Here is a 19,871-nt window from a genome sequence, read left to right on the forward strand (position 1 = left end):
TTTATCTCAGGATCACTGATTGTCAAGGAAAGTCGAAAGTCACTCTAGTCTGCTCAAAAACTAGAGTCGCTCCAATCAAGCGACTAACCATTCCACGATTAGAGCTTTCAGCTGCTGTACTTCTCGCCCATCTTATAAAGCATACACAATCTACATTAGAACTCCAAGATGTCCCCGTATTTCTATCGACCGACTCTTCAATAACCCTTGCATGGGTTAAAAATAACCCCATGAAATGGAAAGAATACTTTGGAAACAGAGTTTCATCTATTCATCAAACACTTCCAAACGCCTGTTGGAGATACACGTCCGGAAAACTCAATCCAGCAGATTGTGCTTCAAGAGGCCTAAACGCCTCTCAACTAATTAGTCATCATCTCTGGTGGACAGGTCCACCTTGGTTAGCTCAATCTCCTGAATATTGGCCAATCTCAGTAGCTCTATCTCCAACAGAAGATCTAGAAGAACGACCTGGCATTTCATTAACAGCAGTAATACAACCAACAATCTGGGACTTGATCGATCTTCCATGTGTAAAGACCTTTCACAAGGACCTCAACAAGTTACTACGAATAACAGCACTATGTCATCGAGCCATCTCATGTTTCAAGCGGATCCCCAACTCGAACGTATCAACATCTCCAATTGGACCGGCAGACTTAGAGAAAGCAAAACTATTTTGGATAAAAGCAACTCGCAAGCATATTTCTCATCTGAGATCAGCACCATAATGTCAGGAAAACCCCTAGCAAAATCTCATGCCCTCTCTAGACTAACTGCAAGATTAGATCATCAAGGTATACTTCGAGTTGGAGGACGTCTTCAAAATTCTCAACTTGATCATGACAGCAAGCACCCACCCATCTTACCTCGACAATGTAAACTTTCTGAACTTCTCATCGCAGATGCTCATGCCCGGACCTTCCACGGTGGAACTCAACTTACACTAATGTACCTACGACGTCAATGTTGGATATTAGGAGGAAGAGCTCCAATCAAGTCTTTTATCCAACACTGTTTAGTCTGCGCCCGAATCCGAGCAGTCCGAACACAACTCATGGCTCCTCTACCGTCATCTCGAGTAACTCCATCATTAGTTTTTGAAGCAACTGGAGTTGATTACGCTGGACCAATCACATTGAAGACATTTCAAGGAAGAGGTGCAAGGAAATTTAAAGGGTGGATAGCAGTCTTCGTCTGTTTCTCAACTTTAGCAATTCATCTTGAAGCAGTCTCAGACTACTCAACTGAAGCCTTCTTGAAGGCATTTCGAAGATTTTCTAGCCGACGAGGAATCTGCAAAACACTACATAGTGATTGTGGAACTAATTTCAAAGGAGCTGACAATGAATTGAAACGTCTCTTCTCCAAGACTACCTCAGAATCAAAAGAGCTTCAACGTCTACTCACTAATGATGGCACAAATTGGAAATTTAATCCCCCAGGAGCACCTCACATGGGAGGAAAATGGGAAGCTGCAGTGAAATCTGTCAAACGTCATCTCCAATCGTCAATATCAGAAACCAGCTTCGCATTTGAAGATTTTTCTACTCTCCTAGCACAAGTTGAAGCAGTACTTAACTCAAGACCTCTCAGTGCCTTATCAGATGATCCAGAAGATCTCTCAGCCCTAACTCCAGGCCATTTCATTCGAGGAGCCGCGCTCAACTCCATACCTGAACCATCTCTAACTTCCGTTAACGAATCAAGATTATCTCAATTTCAAAGGATACAGGAACGATTCCAACAATTCTGGAACAGATGGTCAGCAGAATGCTTATCTGCACATCAGTCCATCTCAAAGTGGCGCAACCAACAAGACAATATCAAACTAGGGTCTTTAGTTTTAATAACAGATGAAAGATTTCCTCCTTCAAAATGGCCTCTCGCGAGAGTAATCCAACTTCACCCTGGGAAAGATGGACTTACTCGAGTAGTCACTCTCAAGACCGCTACATCAATTCTTACTCGACCAATTGTCAAGTTAGCTCTTCTCCCACTAGCTCCTCACCAAGAGTCGTCTGATTGAAATTCTGCATTCCTGCAGAATTTGGGGGGGGAGAATGTTGAAAAAAGCCAAGATCATCATTTGGCATCAAAAATCGCACGGACCATGACTAGAGAGCTAGTCATGGTACTAACAAAAGCACGGACCTTAACTAGAGAGCTAGTGAAAAATTATTCCAATTATAGTGGGAAATTATTCTAAATTGTTATTGGGCCGCTACCTTCGAAACTCCCACTCAGTCCATCGAAGCCGCCGGGCCAGTGAATTGACAGACTCTAATCCCCTCTCAAATCAACAAACTGTTTAAAAGGAGGTAGCGAGGAGAGCTATAACACAGTCCACTTTAAACCATCAAGCGAGGAAGAAGAAGAAGACGAAGAAGAAGAAGAAGGAATTTCGCCAACAGTCTACAGTAAGCGAGCAAGGCTTACATCAACAGTACAGTATTTAGGATAGCAAGCGTGCAAAGCTTGTCTATCTTCAATCGAACGTCTTTATCCAGTCATCTCAATCTCAGCTACGTTCGAGTATCATTAAATCAGCTCTTTTAAGAGCTAAAATTCAAACAGTTCTTTTCAGAGCTCAATATTCATTTTCTCTTATTTAAGAGCGTGTGACTAATAAGTCATCTCAAGACTACTACGTAGTCTTAACCAATCGGTCCTTTTCAAGACTAATAAATAATTTTATTTGTAAGAAAACCTACCCAAGTTTGAAGGAAGGTACCGGTATTAGTACTGAACAGCTAAATTTCAAGTCAATCGGGCGAATAGTTTCGGAGATCTCGTGATGAGTGAGTGAGTGGTATTTCGCTTATATATATATAGATATATATTGAGACACTACAAAATGTCCCGACTTTATCAGCCTGGCAAACTACCACCCGAAATTTTCGTTACCGACACTAGCTAAAATAATAGGTAGTCCCGTGACGTCACAAGACGGCACGAGGAGGGGAAAAACGGTCACAAATCCCGATACTTGAGCGGTGATCGACACTTCGATCTATCCCCCGGTGTCAACCAACACGTTAGATTCATCTTAGTCATTCTTACCAGTATACCACTATCACCACTACTAGCTGTTACGCACCCGCTTCGCTGGGCAATTATAGAATTGTATTTTTCGATCTAAACTTAAAATTTTATTATATATATGTATAGCTTGATGTTATATCAGAGAAAGTGTGCGCCGGTACGGTGAAAAAGCGCGGCTATAACACGAGAAGCAAAAGTCAGCAAGGCATAAGAGATTTTGCGTTTAGCTCGGTTAGCCCAATTCAAAAAATTATCATGGATGAGAGTAATAAAAAAAATGAGGATGGGGGTTTCGAAAATGAATTGGAGGAGACGCTAAAGGAAAGGGGGAATGAAGCGATTTTGGCGGGATTTGGGGATGTGGTAAATAAAAGAAGCGGAGACAGCGCACATGCGCAGCATAATGGCGGTCTTCATGAAAATTCAGAAAGTAATTTGAATTGGCAACACGAGATGAAGCAGATGAAGTGATACTCGACGAATGGCAAATTGAAATATTTACTTTATTTGAGTCAGAAGATATATGACGAAAATAGAAGAAGCGAGGTGGGCTGGAAGGGTATGCTAATCCGAGCGGTGGACGATATAGGAGAGCTAATGAAGAGATCCATTGAGTTGGCAAAAAAAGAAATATGCGACAAAATAAATAGTAAGGATATTAATAAAAAAATCGGAGAGCACAATGAAATAAAATGCAAGATGTCTAAAAAAGCGGAGGAGAGGGAAATAACAGAAAAAATATGAGAAGCGAAAGAAGAAAATGGGACATGGAAAAGGAGAAATTGATAGAGAGATGCATGAAGGCGGAAGAAAAAAAAATGCTGGAGATGAAAAAGAAGCAGTAAAGCCAGCCAAGGTTCGAGAATGCAAGTTATGTCCCCAGGGAGGTGACAGAGGTACTTGCAAGAGGAGTAACAGAGGGCGAATTTGCAAACAGTGCGAGATTTGGTTTTAGAAAGGAGTGGATGATTGAAAGGGCTGAAAGTAGGTGGGAAAAGAACGGGCCGAGGAAGCTGAATGAAGAAGAATTAAGAGTAGAACGCAAAAAAAGAGAAGAAAAAAGAAATAATGTTTACATAACTTATAAATGTAAGAGTAACGCTGAAGCTCTGGCAATCCTAGAAGAAAAAATGAAAGTAGTACTAGATGGTAAAAGGCAAGTGAAAACTATGAAGGGAAGGATTTTGATGAACATGGGAGACAAAGAGAGCAAGAGAGGCATGATGAGGAACAGGTATATGCTGAAGGGTACATACACCTGGATGATGATTATACGGAGAGAAAGAAAGAAGTAGGGAGCTGGTTAAGGATAATTGGTGGTCTACGGTGCCGCTTCTTCGCTTCTGCCCATAGAGAGAAGACATTCTCTCTCCTTCGAGGCGAAGTTGAAGCTGCGCATCGCTCAACTTGGACACAAAATTGACATTTCTCGGAAACATGTCTCCCGCATTCAGTGTGTGATAGAGTATGTTAGTACTCAAAGACCATACACGCCAAAAGTTCGTCGCCTGGCGGCAGAACTTCGAAGGCAGCATCACACACTGAACAAGAGTACTCTTCTTGTCATCAAAGAAGAGTCTCTTAACAGATTGCAGGCTCTGGTGGCTTCCAAAAAGTCACTAGAGAAAAGGCTGAAGCGGTTGATCGATAACTCTTTGTTTCGATCCAACCCTTCACGCTTTCTGTCACCTAAGACCGCTGTTCCCGAGAATTATCCATCATCTGAGCGAGTGGAAGCCTTTTGGAGTGAATTGTACGGAGATCAACCAAACGTGAACCCGGATACTCCAGCTCTGTACGACTTCGAGGCATTCTGTCGAGAACACCGACGGCAGGATATCGCCTAAGAGAGCCCTGCAGTTAGTGTGGAAGAGGTTCGTAAAGCCCTGAATGGCAGCAAGAACTGGGCTGCCCCGGGTCCAGATGGCATAAACATCTTCTGCTGGAAGAAATTTTCTTCTACACATGCTCATTTGGCCCGGATTTTTACATCATACATTCAGGGCGACGAACCAATTCCAGACTGGCTGGTAGAAGGGCGAACCGTACTCATTCCTAAAAAGGGTGACTTGTCCGACCCGAAGAACTACAGGCCTATCACTTGCTTGAATGCGGTTTACAAGATTTTTACAAAAATCTTAAATAACCGTATCTTGCAGGAGATAGAGCCTGTGTGGCAACAGATATACGAACAACGTGGCAGTAAACAGGGCGTGTCAGGTTGCAAGATCAACTTGTTGGTAGATAGATGCGTCATTCAAGACGCAATCTACTACCAACGCAACCTGTCCATGGCCTGGATTGACTACCGTAAGGCATTTGACTCAACTTCACATGAGTTGATTCTCTATCTGCTCAAATGCCTCGGAATCAATCGCCAAACAGTGGGATGCATACAACGTACGATGCAGCTCTGGCGAACGCGTTTTCACATAGGAAGTGGAAATGCATTGCACGTAACCGGAGCTGTTCAGTACAAGAGAGGCGTCTTTCAGGGAGATTGTCTGAGCCCTCTGTTGTTTTGCATCTCACTGCTGCCGATATCTGTTGCCCTCCGACAAACTCGTGGGTACTCTGCGGGGCCACCGAGTGATCGAGTATACTCGATCACTCACCAACTGTTTATAGATGATCTAAAGATATACAGTGCCAACAAAGATCATCTACAAACGGCCCTCAACATCGTAGCAGAGTACACACGAGATGTCGGAATGTCTATTGGGTTGGACAAGTGTGCGGTCGTACACCTGGCGAAGGGTAAGTGCTCTGATACGGGTGGAGATGTCGAATTAGTGGATGGGAGCGTCTTAAGAGAATTAGACGCCGGAGAGTTGTACAGATATCTAGGGATTGAAGAGCGGCGAATGCATGCCGTCTCTGAAGTCCGAACAACTCTTCGCAGCGAGTATGTTAGGAGACTGCGGAAGATCTGGTCATCAGAACTTTCCGGCAAGAACAAAGTCTCAGCTACTAACATGCTTGCTGTCCCGGTCCTACTTTACTCTTTTGGGGTCCTGAAATGGCCTCGAAATGAGTTGAAAGATCTCGACATGAAAACCCGTAAAGTCATCAATATGAATCAGAGTATGCACCCTAACTCATCAGTCGCCAGGATGTACCTCTCCCGGAACATCGGAGGGAGAGGATTGCAGAGCTTGGAGCGGCTTCACGATCGTTTGGTTCTGGGTTTAACATACGAGGTTGCTAATTTCACAGCAGACGAGGACGACTTCCTGATGCAATTTGTTCATAGTCATGAAAATGCGCGGAAGGGATCGTTCTTGTATAAGGCAGCAATCTACGCGGCAAGTACATTAGGTCTCGGAGAAATAAACGCTCTCATTGAACTCCCGAAAAAGGAGTTCAAGAGCGTCGTCAGGATAGCCGAGGAGAAAAAACTCCTCGGTGAACACATGGACAAGTCTATGCACAGCGTGTATTTCAAACACGTCCGTGACCATGGCTTGTCCACCCAGCTGACATTCTCCTTCTTGAAGTCAGCTGGCCTGATGTCCGAGACCGAAGGGTTTATATTTGCCTGCCAAGATGGTGTTATCAACACTCTCGAATACCGTAGCAAGGTGCTCCAGGCGCAGCTTCCGGACACGTCCTGTCGGACGTGTAAACAACATCCAGAGACGCTGATGCACCTTTTGTCGGCATGTCCTGTGCTGGCAAGAGGTGCCTACATACAGCGTCACAATGCTGCCCTGCGAGTACTCTATTATCATCTCAGATATAGCTACGGTATCGATGAGACACCAGTGCTGCCTTATCTGCCAGGAGATATTCCGCAGGTTGTTCAGAATGACAGTTCCAAAATTTATTGGAACATACCATTCGCAACAACCCGGCGGATTGACCACAACAAACCTGATATTGTGCTCTTCGACAAGGCTACTCGTGACATTTATGTCATTGAGTTTTCGGCCCCAGCCGAATACAATATCTCGGCCAAAGAAGAGCACAAACACCAGATATATCAGGATCTCCTGTTTGAAATTGGCAAACTCTACCCAGGTTACCGTGTCAAGCTCGTCGTTTTGGTTGTCGGCGTCCTTGGAGGGATGAAACAGTCTTTTGTGTCTTCACTTGCGAAGATACCGGCTTGCAGTTCAGCAGCCGTGTCTCTAGCAGTGCGGATGCAAAAGGCTGTCATTTTGGGATCCCTGCGTCTACTTAGGCAAATGAATTTGGCCTGCTGCACTCACTAACCGCCTTGTTGTGCGGAGTGGTGCAGCAGTAATGGATGGCGCTCAGGCTGGGCCCTCCGAGAGTCGGACTCCGGGGAAAACCCCCCTGAGCAATTAATAACAAATAATAATAATATTAATAAAAATACAAATACAAATAAAAATAAAAACTGTTGAAAAAAACTCTCAAATTCATCATTCGGTACTAACAACCGCAAGAACCATGACTAAGGAGCTAGCCATAGTAAAGGTCTTCATTAAGTACTAACAATCGTACTGATCATGACTAGAAAGCCAGTCATAGCTAAGATCTTCATCAGATACTAACAAGCGCACGGACCATGACGAGAGAGCCAGTCATAGTGGGTAAGTATTCTAAGTTGTAATTGGGCTGCTACCTTCGATACCCCCACTCAGTCCATCGGAGCTATCGAGCCAATGCATTCATACAATTCAATCCCCTCTCAAATCACCAGACCGTTTAAAAGAGGCCACGAGGAGAGCTACCTCACAGTCCACTTTTATCCATCGAACTACGGGGATCAAGAAAAGGAAGAATCAAGAGGTCTACAGCAAGCGATCAAGGCTTGCATATAGATGAAGTAAATTCATCAAGGTCAAGCGAGCAAGGCTTACCTTTTAGTGTTTCATATCAATAGTTCTTTTCAGAACTCACAATTCAAGTGTGCAAGGTCTACTTGCACTGTTTCATTTTAACAGCTCTTTTCAGAGCTCACCAAGTCATCTCAATAAATTAAGACTACAACGTAGTCTTAATAACAACGGTCTTTTTCAAGGCCACAAAATAAGTTAATTAGTAAGAAAACCTACCCAAGTTTGAGGGAAAGTACCGGCATTTCTACCAAAACAAAAACGAAAATAAAAATCAGAGTAAAAATTGGAGAGAAACTAAAAAAATAAAAATGGTTTGAATTGCAAAGTTTTCTGCTGGAACATCACGGGGTTAAAAGACTATGCAGAGTTTAACAAGATAATAGAGGGGTATGAAATAGTGTCATTGCTAGAAACATGGATAGAAGAAAAAAATAAAAAAGTAGTAGTAGAAAAAATGAGTAATAAAATGATGTGGTTTATAAAGGTGGCGGAAAGAAACAAACAAAGTAAAAGGGGAAGAGCGAGCGGAGGGCACATGATCGGGATAAAGAAGGATCTGAGTGAGGGCTGGGAAGTGAAAGAGTGGGACTATGGTTTTAAATTGACAAACAAAAAAAGAGAGTGAAATGTTAATAACAGTTTATAATAATGTGGGAATAGATGCGATAGAAAAAAAAAATAAAAAAGAAGGTTAGAGAAATGGAAGATACAATAGAAAAGACAATGGTGTTAGGTGACATGAATGCAAGAATTGGAGAAAGTGATGTGACTAAAATAACTATGACGAGTGAAAAGCAAAGAAAGTCCAAGGACAAAAAGCTAAACGCAGCAGGAAAGAAGTTACTGAATTTATGTGAAGAATTGGGTCTGAAAATCCTTAATGGTGTTAAAGAGGGGGACAAAGAGCAGGAAATAAGTTATGTAGGGGGAAAAAGTGAAAATTGTTGTTCGGTGTTGGACTTGGTGTTAATATTAGATCGGGGAGAAGATTGTAGAGTTAAAAGTTGAAAGGTTGTAAAGAGAGTAGAATCAGATCACTTACCAATAGTGGTAGAGCTAGAGAGAAAAAAGGCTGTTAATAAAGGAGTGGTAGAAGATAGTGATCTGTGTAAGGGAATGAAAAGACTGGAGGAGGAAAGAATAATGTAGAAGAAGGACAATACGATGGACTATGTGAATGCGACATATAATGAGTGGCAAGAGCGAAGAGAAATCAGTGAGGAGCTGCAATGGAGCGATAAAAAAGAATTTATACGTAATGCAGCGAGAGCGGCAGGAATGAGTAAAAAAACAAACAGCGGAAAGAAAAAAGGTGACTTAAAAAAAGAATGGTTCAATGGTGAGTGTAAATGGCTGAGATCAGTGGTGCGGGAGAAATTAAAAAGTATGCTAAAAAAAGGTCAGGATGAAATAAATAAAAAAGAATTTATGGAGGCGAAAAAAAATTTTAAAAGTGCAGTGAAAAAAGCTAGGGAGGACTGATGGAAGGAAAATAAGAATGAAATATCGAAAGCAAAAGATATGAGTAAGTGGTGGGAGGCGATAAATAAATTTAGACGAAAAAGAAGAAAAAGCAAAGGTGCAAAGATAAATAGAGAGAGATGGATAGAACATTCCGTCAAATTGCTAAACAAAAATGAGCAAAGTGAAGCGATAAATGCAGAAATATATAGTGATGGTACAGAAGAGGAAAGAAGTGAGGATGAGAAATTAGATGAACCATTCGGACGACTTGAATTTTTAAGAGCGGTGGAAAGACTATGGAAAAAGAAAGCTCTAGGCAAGGATAGAATTGCAGCGGAATTTATAAAAAATTACCGCGGGGTGTGCTGGAAGAGATCAGAGAAATAATTAATAAAATGTGGAGTGAGGGTAAGTTACAAGAAAGGTAAGAAAAAGCAAAAATAATACCAATCTATAAGATAGGAGATGTGAATAAGACGGAGAATTACAGGGGGATATCGTTACTGGACATTGGATATAAAATACTCTCAGCAATGATGGCGGAGAGAATAATGCAGTGGACTGACAGAGAAGGAAAGATCATAGAGAGCCAAGCCGAATTTAAAAAGGGCAGAGGAACAAGAGACCATGTGCTTATACTTATTGCAATAATCAATAACCAATTAAAAAGAAAAGAAAAACTCTTTGTTTGTTTCGTTGATCTGAAACAAGCGTTCGACACGGTGGATAGAAGAATACTACTGGACAAGTTGTGGAAAATAGGAATAAGTGGGAAAATGCATAAAATGATAAAAGTGAAATATGGAAATACGACAAGTGAAATAGTAATAGAGGGGGCAAAGACGGATGAATTTGATATAAATCAAGGTGTCAAGCAGGGGTGTGCGTTAAGTGTGCTGTTATTTAACATATTCATCGATGATATGGATGAGATATCGAGGAAGAACATTGGAGGGGCGGTAATTGGAAAGGAAAAAATATTTATGGTAAAATATGCGGATAATGGAGCGGCGATAGTGAATACAGTGGAAGGCATGAGAGAGATGATAAAAGAAATTGAAAAATATGTGGATAAAAATAAATTTTAAGTAAATGCGGCGAAAACTAAGATCATGATTTTCAGAAATGGGGAAAAAAACTTAGAGAAAAAGGAGAGAAATAGGAGAAGATGAGATCAGCTGGGTAATTGTCGAAAGATTCTGGAGATACATTGTAAAAATAACAAAAATAGAAGAGTGAAGATGGCCGAAAATATGTCTGAGAGAAGAGGTAAGAGAAATTATAAAATAATACCCGACAAAATGGGGTAACAAATGAAGTGTTTGGCGAAAGAAATAAAATGTAAAGAGGTAATAAAAACGATATATGAAATAGCGGAGGCAGAGGAGTTAGAAGAAAAAATTAAGACTGGACTAGAATGCTACAGAATAAAACTCAGAAAAGTAGAGACTGAGGAGATAAACAAATCAAGTTATATTGAGTTATATAAGGAAATTTTACTGGAAAATGAAAATGAATATTGGAATGAAAAAGAAGTCAATGGGGGGATGAAAGAAGTGTGGGCGAGGATTAGATGTGGTAATGTAACAAGAGCGGGGAAATCCGGAGTAGAGGACTGGAAATGCAGAATGTGTAAAAAAGAAGAGGAAACACTAGAGCATATATTAAGTTGTGAAGTGATGGTGGACAAATTAAGTATGGAGGAAAAAAACAAGCTATAGAAATGGCAAAAGGAAAGTGAGGGAGGTAGTGTCAGGAAAAATGTAGTGAGGGCGCTAAAAGGAAAAATATGCATAAATACCTAATATTTGAATATAATATTTTTAATATAATATTTTTGATAATATAATAATAAAATAAGTAGCTGAAGCTGTACCTGAAGTTAATAATTAATATTTAATATTTATTATTTAATATTAGATTTGTAAAATGTTTAAAAATAATTTTTTAAAAAAAAAACTAGGAAAACGGTTAACCCTAAAGGCCATCTCTGCAACTTCCCGCTAACTCCGTTAATACATGGCCGTTTTTTTTGAGCTCCTCGAGAGCCACTTTTCAAGAGCCACCAACGACCAGGGAGACATCTGGGAGCTACGACGAGCGACGAGGGAAAGTTGGGGAATTCAAATCAACGAATGCCAAGATTTATCGATCAACGACAGTCGAATGAGGCTCTACCTGGACGCAGAGCAACGAATTAAGCAGCGAATCGACCAGTCATCGATTGAGAGAAAGTATCCGACACAACCACTGAAAATTACAGCCGGCTGGAAAAGCTGTGAGCTGATTGGACGCGCAGCTTTTTGGTTGTGCAAGAAGAAAAAACCACATGTTGCCGAAGAAGTAATAATAATAATTCTGATCTCGACACCGAATAATTCGCTTCGTGCATAGATTCTTTTACGTACAGTTTTTTTTTGTAAAAATCATTTGATTACTTTTTGTTATTTGGTCGATTCCGTTGTTGAATTTTTTTTTGCTATCAGTAATTGTCGCGCTGACAATTTAATTGAGCCACGAGAGTTAATTTTTGGTGGAGTGTGACCAGATTTTTATTGGGCATTCAACCAAGGATTCGGAGAAATGCCATCGCCGAGGATTCACGCCGATCCCATCAGCTATTGCCAACGATGACAGATCTAGGGTATACACCGCCATTCACGAGGTCGACGGAGCTACACGGTAAGTATTTTTTTTACGATTGAATTTTTTTTCTATTTTATTTTTTATTTATTTTGATTTTGCAAAATTGTTTTGAGCAAATTTTCGCTGCCGTGACAAAGAATTTTTTTGGTTAATTTCGATTGCGAGGGTGACGACATCCAGGGGCCCGGTACCATCGGGTGTTTTTTTTTGTGTGCGATTCTTGGACGTAATTTTTTTTATTATTGTATTTTTATTTTTTATTTTACTTGCAAAAATTTGTCGAACGAATTACGTTGTATTTTTTTTTGTCGACCGATCGGCTTATAACGATCGGGTAATCCGACATTCTATGGGAATTTTCGTGTGTTGTTTTGTTGTGAACGCTCGAGGAATTTGAGAGCTGGATAAACAGCTGCTGTGGAGGTCTTAGCGCCTCGACGCTACCAATGGCCAAACCTGCTACTAAAATACGCCTCGATGTCATCATCGGCCAACACCGGAATCATCATCAAAGGCGCCAACGTACCTGACTAGAACTAATATTATCATTATTATTATATTATAACTAATGGACGCTACAGCTGTGGTTTTCTCAATAGACTAATTATTTATAACAAATTGTTATCTAATAACTAATTGTTGATTAATAAAATACATTTAATTAACTTTGTGACATGGGAAATTTTCCCCATCTAGATTACATTTATAGAGATTATTTTTTTTGAGTATTATTTAGTCTAGAGTGTTGACCCAGCTGATGGACTGCTGAGATTCGACGCGCCTGTGTCGCCCCAAGGGGTTTCCGATCAGAATGCGAAGCTCGAGGTAGAAATTAAGCCGAACCGCGCCAAAGAAATTACAACTATATTAAGTATGGATGGATGCGTCCGACAATTCACGATGTAATTTATAGAGTGTGTGAGAGAGAGAGAGAGAGCGAATGAAAAAAGCGACCGGGCGAACCCGCAGTTCAGTTCGAAATCAACGACCAGGGAGACATCTGGGAGTAACAGCGATCAACGAGGGAAACCCGGAATTGGAATTCACGAACGACTGGAAGTTGAAGCGACGGGAGCACATCGAGGCTCCACCTGAACGCCGAATGGAGAACTAAAGTGGGAAATCGATCAATCATTGATCATGGACATTTATCCGACAACGGCTGATTGGACGCGCAGCTTCTTAGCTGCGCTAGAGAAAAACCACATGTTGCTGGAAAACGGAAAAGCTAGAAGACAATTCTGATTTGGATCCCGTTCAAGCCACTTGAGACGCTGAAAAAAAAAAATTTTTGTTGCTAATCGAAATTTGAAAATACTCGTAAATTGCAAATTAAGCCGCTTATTTGTTGTTAAATTTAATTATTTTGTAAATTGAGAGTGTCGATTCCGTCGAAGTTCAAGGTATTGTGTCATTGCCGTACAACAGACCGACAAGGACAAAATCAAAAAATTTTTTGGTCTTCCGACAATACCAATTCCGTGGGGACGCCATCACCGAGGACCTTTGCCGCCGTCAGCACAGCCAATACCGACTTCCTGAATTTTCACACCGTGCCAGAGGTCGACTGAACGGGGTAAGTGCGGTCGCAGTTTGTTAATGTACCTGGGTGACTTCACCGCGATCCGCGATTAATCCGAATCCCAAGCGATAAGTGCTTACTTAATTTTTTTGTTGAATTAATAATTAATTACGCTTCGGAATTAAGTCCGAAATTAACTGTGTACCGAAATTCAACAATTGCGTCGTTGAAGTCCGGCTTCGGTAACTGAGTGAGATATTGTACCATCGATAATCGATATATTATAGAGCGATCCCATTGATAATTTCATTGGTAAATTTCTTTATTTTTTTTTTGTTATTATTGTGAATAAATTCATAAATTGTTGTTAAGGGGGATAGCCACTGTGACGCTGGAAAAAATAGGCAATTTTCGGGAATTTTTTTTACTAGGATAATAAAGGAATTTGGGGATCGGTTTTTTTTTGTTTTATAAAGTATATGTTGAGGATAATTCTCCTAAATTTTTATTCAAAAATATTTTGTTATCACAAAGTTATAAACATTTTTGTAGAGCACCAAAAAAATTTCCCCCTCCATTGCCGGTACTGTAACTCAAAAACGGATTATCTGAAACAAAAAAACCAAACGGCATTTTAATCTATAGGAATGTCGCTATCGTCGCACGTAGGGGATTTTGAAAATTTTGATTTGAGAAAAAATGGCGCCATATTGAAAATTTTTCGTCTTTTTCCTCATTTTTTGGACTCAAACAGCCTTAAAAATCTTAAAAATTAAAATTTTCAAAATCCCCTACGTGCGACGATAGCCACTAAGTAGACGAATACGGGGAAACAAAAAAATTGAGAATCGGTTCATATTTACGAAAGTTACAGTACCGGAAAGTTTGAAAAAGTCGTTTTGAGAAAAACGCGAGTAAAGTTTTAAGAAGATTCTCGCAACTTTAAAATCTAGTCTTTCACAAAATATTCATACTCACATCAAACTATCAAGTCCTGGGCCATATGAGGGTTCTTCCTCCTTATCTTTAGTATTGACCTTGACTTTTTTATTTTTTTACTGGCCGTTTCCATGCGGCTTTCAGCAGCTTTAACCCGAGTAGCGTCGCGCTCAGCGCAGTATGAGTAGAGTGTTGGTCCTACTTTAACATCGAGATTCTCTAATATCTTCAGAGTTGCTAGAGCCCCATCATTGAATGTAATTGTTGAAATATATAAAGCTATTTCAACAATAAGGGAATAAGAAGAATTTGTTTTTGGGGCGAGCTGCCACACTAATGCATTGAAGCTTTCATTATTATTTTGTGTAAACCCACCGACACATCGTTCCAATAACTCTGGATTCGATAGATCTTCATAAATCGGTATTAAAGCTTCCGCAATATCTGCAGGAAGTGGTGGTTTTTCAACTAATGAGTCCAAAGTATTTGTTGCCACAGCTTTTTGAAATTGACACCACGAATTTGCACCTTCAGGACAAAGAAAATGCTGCGGATCTTCGGGTGATGAAAACTTGTGATAAAATGTTTGCCAAATAGCATTATACATCTCATCAACATCATTAGAATGACGTCTGATTGCTAAACCATAATACTTTGTAAATTCATTAATTGCTTTGTCCGTTAATCGACCTTTCCCACCTAAACTTTTCTGTGTATTTTCTTCTTTTCCTGTTTTTGTCTTCTTGTTAGTTCGTTGCTTCTTCAAAGCCCTTAGTCGACTGCCCATTCGTTTTTGCACGTGATTAATACATTCCTTTTTTTTTTATCTTCACCATGTCCCCATACGGTTTAGCATCACAAATATTTTTATACGTTTTAGTGTCACCATCACCTATATAGTTTACATACTTAACGTTATGTAATAACTCTGATCGCATAAACATCTCTTTTATTCCATCTACCTCCATTTGTCCAGAAGAATTTTCATGGTTTATTGGACAGTCTAGAGCATGGTCTTGCATAAATTGATCGTATTCAGCTGTTCCTTTTTTGAGCTCATTAGCGCACACATCTTACAATAACTGGATTTCATACTTACATCTACGATTTTGCCAGTGAAGTAACCAATTAGAGAAGATATACCAAATGAAGATTTAAACCCTCTTTTCTTCCAACTACCGTCACCGGAGACAGAAATTCCAGGAATGTCATTGGATTTTAAATGCTTGCAGGTTTCTTGGATTTCTTCTTTAGCAGCTTTTTTCAACACTAAATCACAACAGTTTCTAGCTGCATTTCTGATTTGTGTGACCAGACGATCGTAAAAGCTATGGAACATTGGTCGTGGTAAATCCATGAAAGCACAAAATCTTTCAGCTCCAGATAACCCAATACCAATTATCCGCATTGCAAAGATGAAACGGCGATTAATTTCATACGCATTCTTGATGAGTGGACATGAATTTATCAAAACTGGATCACATTTTTGCAATTCACAACTAGTTTAAAACCTAATCCTCGAATACTTGTCTCAGTAAAGTTTACATCACCACCACACTTTTTACACGATACACAGCCACTTAGTAAATTAAATATCGAAAAAAATTTATAATTTTGTAGCTAATACTCGAATCAATTGTACAATCAGATTTTTGTGATAATTTCCTCTTGGAAGCACTATCACGTCGTTGAGAGCCAGTATTTTTTCAGTTTCATATCTGTTGAGCGGTCGATTAAATTTTTTCCTGTCGTTTGGCAGTTTTCTTTCGTTTTTAATAACTTTACTTTGTTTACGATCCATTATTTAACAAATTTTTTTGTTAAATAAACAAAAAAAAAAGATCAGAAGATTTAAAAAAATAAGTAAGTAAACAATAACGAGTACACTAAGAAACTCAATAAATTAAAGAACGAGTGTGTATTCATACAAAACAACTAAACTATGAGGTACAGTATCTCAACAATAAGAAAAAATATACGTTAAAAGTCAAATAATTGTAACGGTTGACAATCGTGAGGGAAAACAATCGCCAACCCGTACGAATCAAAGACGGAGCGAGCAGGCGACGTTTTCGTCGAAGCGCCGCGCGTAAAACGGTCAATCGACGCGCTCTTATAAAAATGACTATAACTCGAAAACTATTCGGAATTTTTCTATAAAATTTGAAATACATAATTTTGAATATATAAACTTCAGTTTAATGAAAAAAAAAAAAAATTTTTTTTCCGAAATTTTACAGTGGCTATCCCCCTTAAGACGAAAACGGTGACATTTAATTTCTTTAGAACTTCGAAATGTTGTTACGAGACGATCAGCGAAACAAGTAAATTTTTTTTTTGTTGAATTAAAAATTTTGTTGTTGAGAACGGACCAGCGAGATAAGTTTTTGTTTTGGATCGATTTATACTTGGTTGTGAAGATAATAAAGCGAAGACAATTATTTTCCTTAATTCGAAATTTTGTTTGTTAAGAGAATAAAGGAGAACTGATTATTTTGTAGTTTTGAGCGTGTTCAGATTGTTTTTTTTTGAAAATTGAGAATTACCGAACCGGCGTACTTGTTCATCTGGTACATTGTTAATTAATAAAAAGATTCTTAACAGTCCCTGCGCATTATTTGTCTTTGAGCTGTCGCAATTTTTTTATTCTCTGGTGGTACAAATATTCCGAATCGATGCCTATACCCGCTCTACAATTTAGAATCTCTTCGACATTGACCTGCCGCCCAACGACGATCAACTGTTAACTCCGAACCGTGGAACGTAAAGTTCCTGGCGCCCAACAATCTACGAACCAGGTAAGCCAGTATTTAGGTGGACCTCTTCGGCGCTGTCAACGCCAGCACCGTGAAGAAAAACCCACCATAATATATATGTCGGAGATAAGAATAGCTGGGTTCTTCCCAAGGGATGGGAAAATCCTAAGCACTTTTAGTTTATAGCTAGAAAATAAAACTTAGAATTTTAATTTTTATGATTTAATCCGCTAAGGAAATTTTAGTTAAACTTTCCTTAAGTCTTTTATGACGGTAGGCTCGGGTTCGAAAGATTACATCTGCTGGTCTAATGTAGCCACGATCAAGGGACAGCAATAACCAAGTGTATATCTTCGGAATGTACAATTGCAAAACGTAGCTTGTACATTTTTTTCAGAATAATTACCTGAAGGAGCTACAGATTGAAAATAAGTTTTGAGAATAGTCAGTTCTCTCTGAACAGTGAGCGATAACTGATTGCTGTCCTTCTGACCGTGTATTCGTTCTCTTACCCAAGTCTGTCGTCATTTTAATATTTCTAATATTTAACTTTAACGATATCTTATTTTATTTATATTGTTCATATTGCTAGTTCAGTGTGTTAAATAAATATATATATATATATATATATATATATATATATGTATATAAGCGAAATATCACTCACTCACTCATCACGAGATCTCCGAAACTATTCGCCCGATTGACTTGAAATTTAGCATACTTACTCCATTCGTGATGTAGACGTTTACTAAGAACGGATTTTACGCAATTCCTAGCTATAATGAATTTTTCGTCTACCATCACGTATACTACTCCCTCCCCCCTCCGTCTCATTCTTCCCCTCCCCTCCCGTGACTTCTTCCCCCTTCCCTATCTCTCTCTCTCTTTTTTTTTTAGAAAATGTCATTTTGATTCGCCAATCTAAGAAACCCATCAAGTGGCACCCATCAATTATAGAACTCACCCCCCTTCCCCAGCGCAACCACCCACGCTAATCAACCATTGCCATGGTTACCGTTGATATGGATACCGTTGCCACGGTTACCGTTGCCATGGTTACCGTTGCCATGGTTACCGTTGCCATGGTCACAAGTGCAATTGTTACCGTTGCTAAAACAACTGTTAAAATGAATAAATTGTAATAATAAATTCGGTTGTAAACTAAATTCAGAGGAATGATTAGAATAAAAGTAGAAAGTTACTAAATATTAATATTCTATACATTTATTATTCAACAGTATTATTCTATACAATATTAGGCAAATACATGGATTTTCATCGATTGATTGTTGGGACAGTAGGAATTCATAATCATACTTTTTTTAAGAAAGAATAGCTAAATCATTAATAACTGAAATAGCTAATATGTATTGAAATTATCATGAAGGATAAACTCCATTACATCGTAAAACAGATAAATATAACATAAATATTAATGTTGATATTGTTAAATGATTATACTGATTTAAATGATTAAAAATAAAATGGTAAATTGTGTGTGATATATATAGGAGCTGTTCTATAGATAGATTGACTCATCACGATATCTCGGGAACCATCGGACCAAGAAACTTGAAATTTGGTAGGAATGATACTTTTGCCCTGTAGAGGTCAGCTAAAAAATTTCACCCCCAAAGGGGTTCGCGGGGGCGTTAACAATGAAAAACTCCAGTTTTTAAACTGTAGCTCCTATCAACTCCAATTTTGGTAGGAATCTTTTGTAAGAGATGTAGAAATAATCTATAAACAAATTTCACGATATCTCACCTCACAGAGGGTTGCGGGGGTGGGTATTAACAATCAAAATTTTTAATTTCCAAGCTATAACTCCTACAGACTCCAAATTTTGTAGGAATTTTCTATAATAAATGATGAAAAAATAATTTATGAACGAATTTTACGATATTCTACCCCAAAGAGGATTGTAGGAGCGTTAATAATAAAAAATTCCCGTTTTTAAACTATAGCTCCTATCGACTCCAAATTTGGTAGGAATCTTCTGTGAGAGATGTAGAAGAAGTCCATGGGAAAATTTTACGATAGCTCATCTCACAGGGGTTTGCGAAGGTGGGTGCTAACATCAAAAATTTTTAATTTCCAAGCTATAGCTCCTATAGACTCCAAATTCTCATTTCAAATTTTTTTCTTTGTGTCAATTATTATCCATTTTTGAAAAAAAGGCCACGCAAACATTATAGTGATTGCACATTGAAAGTTACAATGAATATTAGCTGGAATAATTTCATAGATAAAAGGTATATGCTTATTCGATGAAATTTGGAATTTGTGAAAGTCAAAACAATACTCTAATCAAATTTTAAGTTTAGATCGAAAAATACAATTCTATAATTGCCCAGCGAAGCGGGCAGGTAACAGCTAGTAATTAAATAATAACAGTAAATTATACTGTGTTGTGATTAAATAATATTGTGTGTGTATGTGTGTGTGTGTGTGTGTGTGTGTGTGTGTGTGTTTGCTACGCATAAGTAAAACGTTGTAATAAGAAACTATAATTGTGTATCAATAAAATTGTACGATATTTGTGTCATCTTGATATTGTGTTTTAAATAATAAAATGTCTCAAGATAATAATAATAGTATGCGCCCTTCTCAACCCAACACTAATCCGACATATATATATATATATATATATCCTTTAGAATTATCTCTAAATTAGGGCGTTGGCTC

The 19,871-nt window shown here is 38.9% G+C and overlaps 2 protein-coding genes across 15 annotated transcripts in view; both read right to left on the reverse strand.

Moving 5' to 3' along the window:
- Mp (collagen XV/XVIII-type protein multiplexin) overlaps positions 1–19,871 on the reverse strand; it is a 622,917-nt gene that overhangs the window by 66,250 nt on the left and 536,796 nt on the right. The gene's annotated exons all lie outside the window — the stretch shown is intronic.
- Positions 14,465–15,536, reverse strand: LOC141527323 (uncharacterized). The gene is made up of 2 exons (XM_074242744.1): positions 15,524–15,536; positions 14,465–15,427 (listed from the first exon to the last, which is right to left on the reverse strand). Exon 2 carries the CDS (start codon positions 15,209–15,211, stop codon positions 14,465–14,467), a length of 747 nt encoding a protein of 248 aa, XP_074098845.1. The 5' UTR covers positions 15,212–15,427; positions 15,524–15,536.

This window comes from Cotesia typhae, unplaced genomic scaffold, assembly GCF_013202065.1.
Source record: "Cotesia typhae breed Kobodo isofemale line unplaced genomic scaffold, CoteBio_Ctyphae contig_4, whole genome shotgun sequence".
NCBI lineage: Eukaryota > Metazoa > Arthropoda > Insecta > Hymenoptera > Braconidae > Cotesia > Cotesia typhae.

Bases quoted from the DNA above. Each gene is read 5' to 3' on its own strand.
- LOC141527323 (XM_074242744.1), bottom strand. From the start codon at position 15,211: ATGGGCAGTCGACTAAGGGCTTTGAAGAAGCAACGAACTAACAAGAAG.